Source organism: Lytechinus variegatus, chromosome 7 (assembly GCF_018143015.1).
Source record: "Lytechinus variegatus isolate NC3 chromosome 7, Lvar_3.0, whole genome shotgun sequence".
NCBI classification, from domain to species: Eukaryota; Metazoa; Echinodermata; class Echinoidea; order Temnopleuroida; family Toxopneustidae; genus Lytechinus; species Lytechinus variegatus.
Window position 1 is genome coordinate 28,520,847 of NC_054746.1, and position 12,261 is coordinate 28,533,107.

Consider the following 12,261-nt stretch of genomic DNA (forward strand, 5'->3'; position numbering starts at 1 on the left):
TCGATGAAACCAAGTTTTAAAATTAGATCATCGCGGCGGGTATCGCAGCTTCACAATGTCAGCCATTGTTACACTGACTGTAGGCTCAAACATGATAGATGGCGCTGTCCGTATTGAGGCCTAAAGTTAGCTAGCAAGACATGTGTTGTTTTTCCCGCGAAGCAAAAAGAGAAACGTGATGAAATGTTTGCGCTGCACCCTGATTTACTGGAAATTATCATTCCTAAAGTTCTTTTGGTGATTTGGGTGAGATATTTTCATGAAAAATATGTTTGGTGTAGGGTAATCAAAGTGAGTTTACGTATAGGATTGAGTTTAGATTGAAATCTCATTTCCTCACGTACCAGTACTAGATTGAATAAAAAATAAAAATCTCGGCAAGTGTGCGTCCGGATAATAGAGAGATCCGGATAAGGGGAGGCCGGATAAGAGAGGTCGGACTGTATTAAACAAATTACTTAAATGGCAGCTTCTGATTGGTTGAAAATTGGGTCTTGTTCAGTATTTAATAGTTAAGTTTGCAACTCTTTCTATAATAGGCACTGGTGTATAAATGGGAGGGGACATCGTGGCACCCAAATAGTTATACCACCAAGAAACGGGGAAAAAAGAAATAAAACGAAAGAGTGAAATGTGGTATTAATTTCTAAATATATTGTTCAAATCTATCACAAATTAGCTATTTGTATTAAAAAGGTAAAAAAAAATGTAATCCCTCAAGACTTAAAAAAAATGGAATTAGATTTATAATAGATTTGTTGGTCTGCATTAACTTGCTATTGGTTATAATTTTCTGTTTTACATGTTGCTATTTTCCCCCATTAGACATGTGGTTGACAATTTATTTTTTAAATTTGTTGATGTAGGATGCTGGATTCAAACTTCCATTGACTCCTCTGAAAAATTTATGATGCTATATATAAAACTCAAATGGACACTTGGGAATCTAAGTGAACTAATGTGAAATATATGATTTCTTTTCTGAAGTATTTCCATCTTTATGCAAATCTTTTTTGTTTTGCTGTGAAAGCATGTCTTAAAAGAAAATATATTAAATCCATTCTCACAAATTCAGGCCAATTATCTTCATTATCTTATGAAATCTAAATAAAGGGTAAGTTCATGGGTACCAAGGAATTCCGATGAGTCAATGAAACATAGTTCTTTCCATCATACATAGATATGGGCATCTTTTAGAGAGGACTTCAGGCAGGCATTTCATCAATTTTGCTGTATAAAAAGAGAAAAAAATGATATCTAATTGGTATGATAAAATTTCATTTTCAAAGCTGTTTAATTCTATTTTAACAACAAAACAATGTATAGATTTAATGAAACAATGTATATTTTTTTTTAAATTGCAGTTATCTGAAAACTACAACTGGCATGACATTTTGTAAAGCAGTTTACTTCCCTGTTTATGGTGTTGATAATACAGAGGAATTTACATTTAACAAACTGCATCGTGCTTAAGTCAGAGACTGGCTTCAAGGTTCATATGTTAAGAGGGCATAAATGTAATACAGCCTATTTGAAATTCCATCTGTTTTTAGTAATTAGTTGGGATAACATATCAAGAGAATGTAATAGATCTAGGTAGTAACAATATCTGGACACAGGAAGGCATACCTAGACAGAGTCTTTGCCCTTTCTGACTCCACATAGTTGTGTTCATACTATCAGGGTTATTTTTAATAAGCCATGAATCGGATGGATATGAAAATAGAATTTGAGGTTTAGTGATGTAAATGATGAAATTTTAACCGAAATATCAACATAGATTAATTTTTTCAAATCACTAAGTGCAAGATAACACTCAAGTCTGAATTAACAAAGACAAATGTATAAATGTAATTCAACACATATCATGTACATATGTATGGAATGCAGTGTGAACCGATACTAACCACAAAGTCCCAAAATGAAAACTAATACGATTGAGTGTAATACATACCTGTCTTCTATTTCCTTTGAGTGGGGATAATAGACTTTGAAACAGTACCCACTCTTTGAAAATGATCCCTACAACAAAGAAAACAATCGCACACAATTATAGTGAGGTCATGTAAACAGGCACAATTACTTTAGAGAGAGAGAGAGATGATAAAAGAAACAAAGGTGGGGGGCAGAAAAAAAATATGAGAAAGAGAGAGAAAGAGTGATGGAAAGAAAACAAAATATAAGATAGCAAGAAAGAATAACATGAAGAAAAATAGAAAGAAACAAAAACAAAGAAAAAAAAAACAAATACAAAATGTTGAATTACTGATCCTCTCTGAATGTACTTTCATTATGTTGATTTTTTCTTCTCTAAGTTCGAAAATGAAAGAGACAAGGTGAGTTCTCTGAATTCAATACAATGGAGACGTTTTACATTACTGGAAAACCATTACAGTACTCCTGATGCTACTGATAGTACAGTATATCATAGATTTTAATTGAATAATCAGTATGAAGATTAAATGTTAATCCGTCATATTGAAAATACACAGGACAAGCAATTAAAAATCACATCCACTTTCCTATGTCAAATTTAGAGTGTTGATTCTTACCGTGTTTGTGCATGTTGTACCGACACTCGTGATAGTGAAAGGGTCATACTTGTCCCCTAAGACAATGACATCAGGCAGAGGATAGATCCGTAGGGCATTGTCATAGGCCCAGTACACAGGACAGACGTGGAGGGGCAGGGGGCATAGGTGACCCTGTGATACAATGGTTTTCACAAACTGTAAGAAATTAGGAAAAGAGAGAGGGTAATTATCTACACTGAATGTCAAGGAAAAGGTAAACATTGGGGGGCTCAAGGCCAAGATCAGGGAAAGTTAACTTTCTTGCCAGGGGGGGTCATTATTCTGTTCACAACAAACCACATTCATTTTGTACGGAACCCAAAACAATAAAAAGGCACTTTTGTTATTTTAGGGAGATTGTTTTTCTAATTAGCAAATAGCACAAGCCCCTAAATAACCTTTTTTTGTGTGTACACTTAGCAAAAACAGAATAAAGGAAAGAGAAAATCTTATTGCAAAACTCTAAAGTGTGCCTCACACAATTTTTTTTAGATTAAAAACTAGATGGATTATTCGACTGTGAGCACTTGGGTCCATGCCTTGGCCGCTGCCAGGTCTGAAATATATCGCACAATTAATCTCAGAAATTTTCATAAAACTTCATAATCCAATCTAATTGTCACTCCCATAAGCATTCATGATCCAAATTTAGTTCTGATTCATCTTGATGAACCATAGGAGACCTGCCAACCTCTGGGGAATGAAAAGTGTTTTCTGTGATAAAAAAGAGTATTTCTTCACAAAAAAAGTGTATTTCATAATAAAATGCGTGGCGCACTCGCTCATCGCGGTGCTCAAGCTGCATGCAAGCTAAAATGCACACTGCTCTTGCAGATGAAAAAAAAATTAAACATGTGTATATCTCACCCTGGTTTTAACGAAATGATTGAAAAAGAAGTTATCTTAAATTACATTGATCTTATAACCATATTTGTGTAAGTTTTATAAAATAGAGACAAAAAGATGATTTTTTTCTCAATAAATTACGATTTTGTAAATAAATTTAAAAAAAATTATCAATTTTTTACACAAAAACATATTTTTAAAAGAAAAAACATACTGCCATATTTTGGTTGCAAACACGTACTAAATACGCCAAAAACGTACTGGTTGGCAGGTTTGCCATAGCCTTTATGACCTTTGAGTGGGTGGAGGAATGTAAAATCCCAAAGGTCATATCAAGCAGTAGCGGACCGTGACCCGGGGGAGACAAAGCATGATGGTGGGGGGGGGCACTGCACTGTGTGTGAACAATGCCCTTCCCCCCCCAATGCTTTGTCTCCTCGGGGTCACGGTCCGCCACTGATATCAAGCATATACTTTGGGTAACTTCTATGACAGGATGACAACTGTTTGAATCCCATACTAATATCTTGCACATCATTGAGCAATTTATTGAATGGAAAGCTGAGAAAAATCCAGTGAGACTTACATGATCAGGAATCTCATCATTGTTGTCAGGGAAACGGATGCAGTTCCTACACATCTTCATGACAATGTCTTCTTTAAAGATGATGATCTCTTGTGTACAATACTGTAATCTGAGGGAAAATAAAATAATAACATACTCAGCTATGTATCTTCATGTGTACATAGATTATTAGCATCTTTATCACACAATTTCCATAAAAATATAAATATGACAAGCAAGGTTTATGAATCAAAGAATAATCATACCTGCAAGGGTTTGTAGTGAAGACTGCAGTAGGAACTTTACTTGTAATTACTTCTGTGAGGCACTCTGGAATTGGAGGTCTGTGAAGTAAAAATAACAAAAATATCCTCTGTAAAATAGCATGAAATCAATGCAGAGCTGCCAACCTTAAAAAGGAACATTTCAGTATTTTCTAAGCTGAAAATCAGTATTTTGGTGAGGAAATCAGTATTTTAAAAAAATACCATAGGACCACACATACAACTGAAACTTTAGAAATCAGTATTTTACATAAAACTATCAGTATTCTTCTCACTTTTCAGTACTAAATACTGAAAATCAGTACTACTTGGCAGCTCTGTCAATGACACCAAACATTGAGATCAAAGAATATCATACTCAAATATTGCAAATAAATTAACACAAATACCATGTTTGAATTTATGGTTTAGAATTTATAGGATTTCCGGGACCGTAACTGCTAAGCGTTTCATCAACATTCATCTGACAAGCTCTCAGATCTGATAACAATTTTTTGGTCTTGATTGGCCGAGAAGCACAGGTAGCTTACTGTTACTATGGTATCTCTCAGTGTCAGACAAGGACAACCTGTCAGTGCTTGTAACATTTATGGAAACTTTTCTTGGGGGTGTTTCACAAAGATTTAAGTATGACTTAGAGTCGCACTTGAATACCGAGTTGCATACTGTATGAAAGGCTTGACAGCATTGGTCAGATCGTGTCATGAGGACGCGTACTACTGTGTATCAAAAAGATCGTGCGTTGCATATCATGTATGCGTCGGCATTTAAGTGCAACTTAAGTCATACTTAAATCTTTGTGAAACATCCCCTAGGTCTTTCACAAAATTGGAAAATCAGAACACCAAACCATTTAATTAGAAGTTTGTAAACAGTCTTAAGCTCAAACATAATTTTAAAGAGAATATTTTAAATAGTTTTGGATAGAATGTTTAATATCTGCATGTTCTGTGTAATATTCAATGTGCAGAAACTGTTGAGGTGGTATTATCGGTAGAATATCATTCAAGGAATACCTTGGTAGGACATTTCCTGGACCTGGGTCTTCTGGGCCAGGAACAAAGATGAACCTACTCTGCTCTACCAGGGAACTGAACTCACAGATCATGTTAGCAAGGGTCTGGAATGATTCTGAAAAGAAAGATAAACAAAGAATCATCATTTTAAATTGTATTAGTGGACATGATCATGTAAAAAGGTTTGTAATAATGATGAGGAATCAGACAAAAGAAGGTTCTGTAGTATGTGAAATACTAAGCTGAATTCTTTATGGATGGAAGTTTATTTTCATATTTATATTTTATATTTAAAAAAAAAAAGAATTTATGCATGCTTCTATTATTCCAGGAAAACAATGAGTATGAGTTTATGGAAGAAGCTAAACATTCTTTCTTTCCAACTTCATTGGAGTGGGCGTGGCACATGATGACAATAAGAACACCATTGCCATGATTTGATTTATTCCTATTGATGTTTCAGATAATTTACAGCATAAATATCAAAGTCAGACATGACATGTTACTAAGAACAATGCAGTAATGTCAATGAGACGCACAATCTCTATACCTTTGAGGATCTTGTTGTGACTGGGACCATAGGGTGTTGAGGTGAAGTTTCCACAGAAGACAAAGCACATGGGAGGCATTTCAGAGTAACCGGTGAGAAGGATCCGGAGCTTGTCTTGGACATCCACCTTATCAAGCCAGACATCAGAGAGAAAGACCATCATGGCATCCTCATTCTCCTGCTCACGCAGCTTGAGCTTGGTGGAAGACTTGGCACAGGTTGCAGAGGGACCTCCAAAGAAATTAAGGTTCCCGAAGTAGGACCTGTGAGCAAAGGACATACAGTAGAGAGATAATTCATTAAAATGAGAAAGCAATGATCAGTAGACCATCTGGGAATGTACCAATGAACATAAATGATGTGTTACATGGTACATGTACACTGATAACAAAAAAGATGGCCAGTGACAGAAGTGAATTTAGCCCAATTAGACTTCTAATTCAAAGGTTCCAGGTTCATGATATTTTAGGGACGCAATTAGTCGTGATATCCGCTATATAAGCAAGTTGGTATTATAATTACTTTTATTGTTATGTAAAAATCAGGAACTAATTTTACATAGAATATCAACTGACTTGAGTCAATTTTGCCTATGGAAATCCACAACACCACAATTAATTACCTCCATGGCATAATATAAGGAAAGCCACAGATTGAAATTGTAACATACCTTGTTGTATCTGCTGGCTCAGCTGGAGGAAATCCAAAGCCATTGACATGGAAGACTTCATCCTCATACCATCCTTCCGCTAACACAAAACAGTTCTCTGTAAATAAACCTGTATGAAACTGGTGAATGTCACCCGTCAAGGAAATGTCATACTAGAGTCTACAGCAAACGTTAGGAATATCTAAGTATCAAATTAAAATCACCATCAGGCATCAATGCAGAAATGTCTCCTCTGCAATCTAAACCCCCTTGAAATGAAAATAAAAATTTGTCCCATTGTTCTAGAGGTGTATTAAATTCTCTTAGATAGGAATTGTCAATGATTAGGAAAGATAATTTTTTTTTAGTCTACTTTTTCTCTTTCAAATTTTGGGGTAAAAGAAAATGTGACCGATTCGGGTGTAATAAAAGTTTTTGGTAAGTCAAATGATTTCATCAAAGAAAATAATAATCCTTTTGAGATTTCTACAAGATGAATCTAGGATTCATATAATCAGATTGCATACAAGTATATGTCTAATCATGCATAAGATGTCTGAGCACTCATATGCAGTAGAAAAAATGATTATATACTGATCACTTGGCTTAACCCCAGCCCAGATATACTACTCATTGAGTAATACAAAAAATATTTTATTGAAATCAAGTTTCGGTTAATCTTTTAATCAACATGTATTTTTAAAAGGATATTGCTTTGGCTAGATCGAGTTGAACAGCACCAGTAGGATCCTCTAAATAAAATTTGCCCTGCAAAAATAAATACAAGAGAAGTACAGTATGTCAGTGACATGAACAGCATGTCAACATTAATGACTTTATATGGCTTCTGTACAAAGATAAAATTGGGGTACATACAGAAAGCATACCTGACAACCCTGAGAGCCAAGAAATGGGAACAAATTACTAAGAATTTTTCAGAAATAGGAACAGTCTTAAATTTTCTATTTAATACTTCAAAAAAGTTTTTATATAAAAATAAAAATATGTGTATCAAAATGAAAATTGTCCTTTCCCCAAACTATGATTCCTATTATGGGAACAATTGGCGATACGATAATGGCCAGCCAAATGACAAAGTTGAATGTACATCCTCTCTGAACATTAATTGGTGTAACAATAACTGATTAGAGTATGTCAAAAATATGATATGAGTGGAAAAAATTGCAAATCCTGTAAATAAAGAAAAAAAGACATTCAAAACAACATTTGGATAATCACAGGAAGACATGTGATAGATATCCTCAAATGTATGTCTTAACAAATTCACTAACCTCTTTGAGCTGTGTTAGCATACCCAATACAATCAGTTCTCCTAACTTGGCTGTGCTTCCTAAGAGAAATTCAACTGGTTTTAACTGAAGACAAAGAAACGGGGAAAAAACAGATAACAATGTCATTCCATATTTGAATGAAATGCCAGTGTTAATCTTATTTCTTCAATATCCATGACAAATATGTCCCAAACAATTTATTCAAATTTAATGTAGACAACAATCATCTATTTCTTCCAATTTTTGACAAAAGTAATTTTGGACAACTTTTTCAGCAGGATTAAAAAAATATGCTTTGTAAATTTATGTGATGGCAGTTGGGGCTCCATAAAACTATGGTCTGATTAACCTTGAGGTAAATGTATCTTTGAGAATACCACCTATAGAGTCCAAGGATACTGGTAACTGAATAACTAGAATAACTATAACAAAAGTCCTTTATTAAATCAGATTAAAAAAAAACTTGAGTGATGCAATGATTTTGTCTATATTAAAGAAATAAAAGTCATATACAGTATCAAAATCAAGCTGATACAGCTGATAATGGACAAAATCACTTTATTGATCTGCAAAATGTCAATAATGGCTACAGAATTCATTTCTTTGCTTTGATCATCAAGATTAAATGGTAACTTTCATGAAGTGTACAGTGAAATTTCACTCAATATGATTAGTTGTCATGTTTCACTGTGAGCACCCTTTCCATGAGTTATTAATTTAAGCACTTCATGGCATACTGATCTACATTCTAAACTTAAATTTTCAAGAAAGTGTGGTTTTTGCTTTATTTGTTTTCATTATTCATTAATCATTATAAAGGTCTACCCCTGGGATCCATCTCCCATACTTTATGCAGTTAAACAATCTATTTCAGTAAACTTCATATTGTGCTGATCTACCTTCTATACTTTGTTCCTCTACAAAACTTTATTCTTGCTATACAAAATTTTTCAAGGAATGGGTGCGTTGTTGAGAGTTTCATCCTTAGTTGGTGTGTGTGTGTGTGTTTTTTCATTTCATATTCACTTCACTTCCTCTATAGCTCCCTTACAGTATTACTGCAAAATGGGCAATTTCATTAAAGATTATTGCTCATCCCTTATACATGGGTTCTTCTTGAAATGATTAATCTTGGTTTACAGTTCAGATGAAAAATTGTAGTACTCTCAATTTATCATGACTTGAAAGTTCTTGAGGTGATGTTAAAAATGAGATTCAGATGGAGAAAAAAGTTGATTTTCATTTAATGGAAATTCCCAAATTAAGATTGGTATGATACTCACCTGAAACTTCTTTCCCTGTGTTTCAATGGAAGCACCCTGGACAGGGGGAGAGAACAGACTATGTCTGGATGTCCTTTGAAGCAGGATGTTATACCTCTCACGGAACAGATCTGCCTTGTACTTTGCTGAAGCATGGAGATTAGGGGCATCATTGCTCCTGAAGAAAACATCAAGGTGAAAGGCAAAGGATAGTTTTATGAGATATTTATAAATTATAAGCATACATGAAGATGAACACAGTCATTGATAGATCTGCGTCTTGAAGGTCACTTCCATCGAAGTCAAGAATTCTTGTTTGAACAGGATGGGCTATCAAATCATTATGGAGGTTCAGATATCACATCATGACTAATATGCACAGAATATGTTCTCCTTTAATGCTGCGATCACTTTATTCATATGCAGTAAGGCCTATTTCCCCAATCAGAAGATTTGCATCATGGATGAAAAATCTTGAGTTCCTTATTATAGCTATGATGCAGCTTCTACAGTAAGCCTCACTCATGACAAACTATGCTAAACATAACACAAAAGTCAATTTCTCTTTAAAAATTTAAATAAAAATACTGCAACTAACCAAAATATTCTGAGCAAACTAACTTGGTAGATGTCACGTGTAAAATAAACTAAAATTTTCTGCACTAGAAATTTGAGGCAAGGATGTACTTACACAAGGAATTTCTTTCTGTCTGCATTGTAAGTGTATCTTGGTACTGTGAAAGAGTCGATGACATTAAACATTTTCTCATTTTCTTCCTTCCCTCCATCGCTGCATTCTTCAATGGCAGCCTCTATTATAGCCTTATCCAGTAGAGCAGAAGATACTAGATAAACAAAAAATTCGCAATTTAAAAGGAAGTTAGCTTTCTATAATAGAAATATTTACAATCCTCTATTCTTTATTCATATTCTATTCGCTTTCAAAGATTCTATGTATTTCATTTTTATGCTCATTTATTTCTTTTTAATATTCTACTTTTATCATGCATAAAATTTAATGTAGGCCTACATATCAATTATCAAAGCTATCTCTAATCAGTTCAGTATGAGAAGAAACCCAACTTGTGATTCCAATCAAAACAAGAAACCATTGACGTATATTAAATATAACATGTGTCACTACACATTAAGATGTTTGATTTTGTTTTTTACATTCTTCTAGATGCTACTCTATTTATTTCCATGGGGATTTGTTTTTGATTAGCAGTTAAGATGAAAATGGGAAAGAAGGAGAAACACATTTCAGACAAATAGCAAAATAACTGAGAACTATCAATTTAAGTGACCTATAAAGATTGTTGAAAAAGATTATCAACTACATATACATATTCATAGTATACTTACAAGGCTGTTTCTGTACTGCTTCAATGATTTTCTCCACCCACTGATTTCTTTCTGTTTCTGTGACTGGTGTGAGAGCTGCAACAAGGTATTTCAGTGCATTGCTGGAATAAAAAAAAAACATGTAATTACAAAAGTTGAAAAACAATTTGCAAAATGATGATTTTTTTTTCATCTTTCACATGAATTGTTGTCAACCACTGTAGACAATTAATATTTTTGCAACATAAAAGTCAATAAACATTACTTGAAAATACGCAATTAATTGTGTGGTCTTGTGGTAAGAGGCTAGAGCATCAGACTTATGATTGTGAGGTTGAGTTTGAATCCCAACTCAGCAATTATTTCTACTTTAACCAAAAAGGCCCGATACTAGTATATAGGGTCAGCCAGCCCCAATAACAGATTAAGTTAGAAGTACAATTCTTCCTTCCTATGTCATCGGTTACCAGCTTGACGTTCATGGCGAAAAGCTGCGTAGCCGAGTTAATACACTACGCGATTGAGTTACTTGTTAACTTATAAGTTATTACTTACAGAAAAAGGACTGCAATGCAAATTATGCTGTAACTAACTTTAGTTAATTGCACACCTTTTCCCCCAGTTATCCGATATCAAGTCTTCAATCTGTCTTTGAAATTCTGGAAATTTGGGAATGTGGGAACTTCTAGACCAAAAGCTTCGGTCTCTGTTATGTTGGTTGTTCAGCTGAACTCCGTTGGCTTCATTTACCAAATACAGAGACCGAAGTTCTAGCGCGATCTGTACAGGGGACTCAATGGCCATATGTTTATGTACTTAAGATCGGATAAAACGGGGAAGTGAATTTGCGCGACAGCCGAGGTAAGTCACTGTTTTTGTTCCTTTTAACTTGATTTTTCTCCGTTTTTTGGCAATTAATGCCAAGAGGGAATATTAATTTGCACTTTGGTTGTGTTAACTTTCAAAATTTTTATTCATTAAAGACAAAAATTGAAGAGCCCCGACGGGGGGATTTTGCATTGCAAGTCCCCTAAAGGTGGCTGCACGATAGCGAGCCGTCTGTGTACGAGGAGAAATAAAAAAAATAAAATGTTAAAAAACTCCTCGAAACAGACGGCTGCCAGCTGTCTAGGGAACTTCATGCTTTTTTCCCAAAAAAGTCCAGGGACAGGGAAGTAACAGTATCACAAATTGGCCAAATCATGGTCATGGTTTTGCCTTTTTTGGAAACCCCTCGTCAATTTTTGTACGAAGTGAATCAAATTTAATTTTAACCAGCCTGACATGAATGGCTTGCACTTGCAGGCATTTCACAATAATTATAAATACCCCAAAACACATCTTTTTAATCATGTTGTCTTGTTGAAACACAAAATGCTTAGCCTCAACACTCATCAAACATTAAAAGTAAAGCTAACCTAAGCAGCCAGCTGGCAACGACGCGCCGGTCCAGACCGGGGTGTGGCTGGCGTCAGACTGCCCTTTCTTTGGCCAGCCTGTGGCTGTGACCCTGCACGGCCACTGCCCTGGTGGTTGTGATTCGATTCTGAATTTGGTTGCCAAACTTGCCAAATAAAAAATAGTGACCCAGGCCCAGAAACAAGTTTTGAACTCACCTTCTCAGTGCAAGACCATTCATCTTGAATGCTGCAGAAATACTCGCCTTTACTTTGTCCGCCATATCTAAGTCAAACACATTCAAAAGAGTAAATTACCCCGTAACATGCACGGTAGTATCAGCGCAGAGAGTTTGATTAAGGTACCTTTTCAATTTCACAAGTTCCCGCGGTTTAGCCGCTTTTTAGACTCAAGGTATTAATTGTTACTCCTCTTCTCAGAATGCCATCCAATATAATAAAATTTAAAGTAGATTCCCATGT

At 34.9% G+C, this 12,261-nt stretch overlaps 1 protein-coding gene across 1 annotated transcript; it reads right to left on the reverse strand.

Annotated features, from left to right (window-relative positions):
* Window positions 1–709: 709 nt before the first annotated feature.
* On the reverse strand, window positions 710–12,172 carry LOC121418907 (DNA polymerase epsilon subunit 2-like). The gene is made up of 14 exons (XM_041613101.1): window positions 11,998–12,172; window positions 10,403–10,503; window positions 9,729–9,882; window positions 9,059–9,215; window positions 7,776–7,859; window positions 7,195–7,251; window positions 6,505–6,626; window positions 5,835–6,097; window positions 5,285–5,399; window positions 4,251–4,328; window positions 4,006–4,114; window positions 2,553–2,729; window positions 1,955–2,022; window positions 710–1,230 (listed from the first exon to the last, which is right to left on the reverse strand). The coding sequence occupies exons 1-14, from the start codon at window positions 12,060–12,062 to the stop codon at window positions 1,206–1,208; spliced, it is 1,575 nt and encodes a 524-aa protein (XP_041469035.1). The 5' UTR covers window positions 12,063–12,172; the 3' UTR covers window positions 710–1,205.
* Window positions 12,173–12,261: the final 89 nt, after the last annotated feature.

Excerpts from the sequence above, each read along its gene's own strand:
- LOC121418907 (XM_041613101.1), bottom strand. The coding sequence starts at position 12,062 with ATGGCGGACAAAGTAAAGGCGAGTATTTCTGCAGCATTCAAGATGAAT. Across the intron at positions 6,627-7,194 it reads AACTCGATCTAGCCAAAGCA|CAGTTTCATACAGGTTTATT; the intron begins ATATCCTTTTAA and ends GGTGACATTCAC. Across the intron at positions 4,115-4,250 it reads TTCACTACAAACCCTTGCAG|ATTACAGTATTGTACACAAG; the intron begins GTATGATTATTC and ends ATTTTCCCTCAG.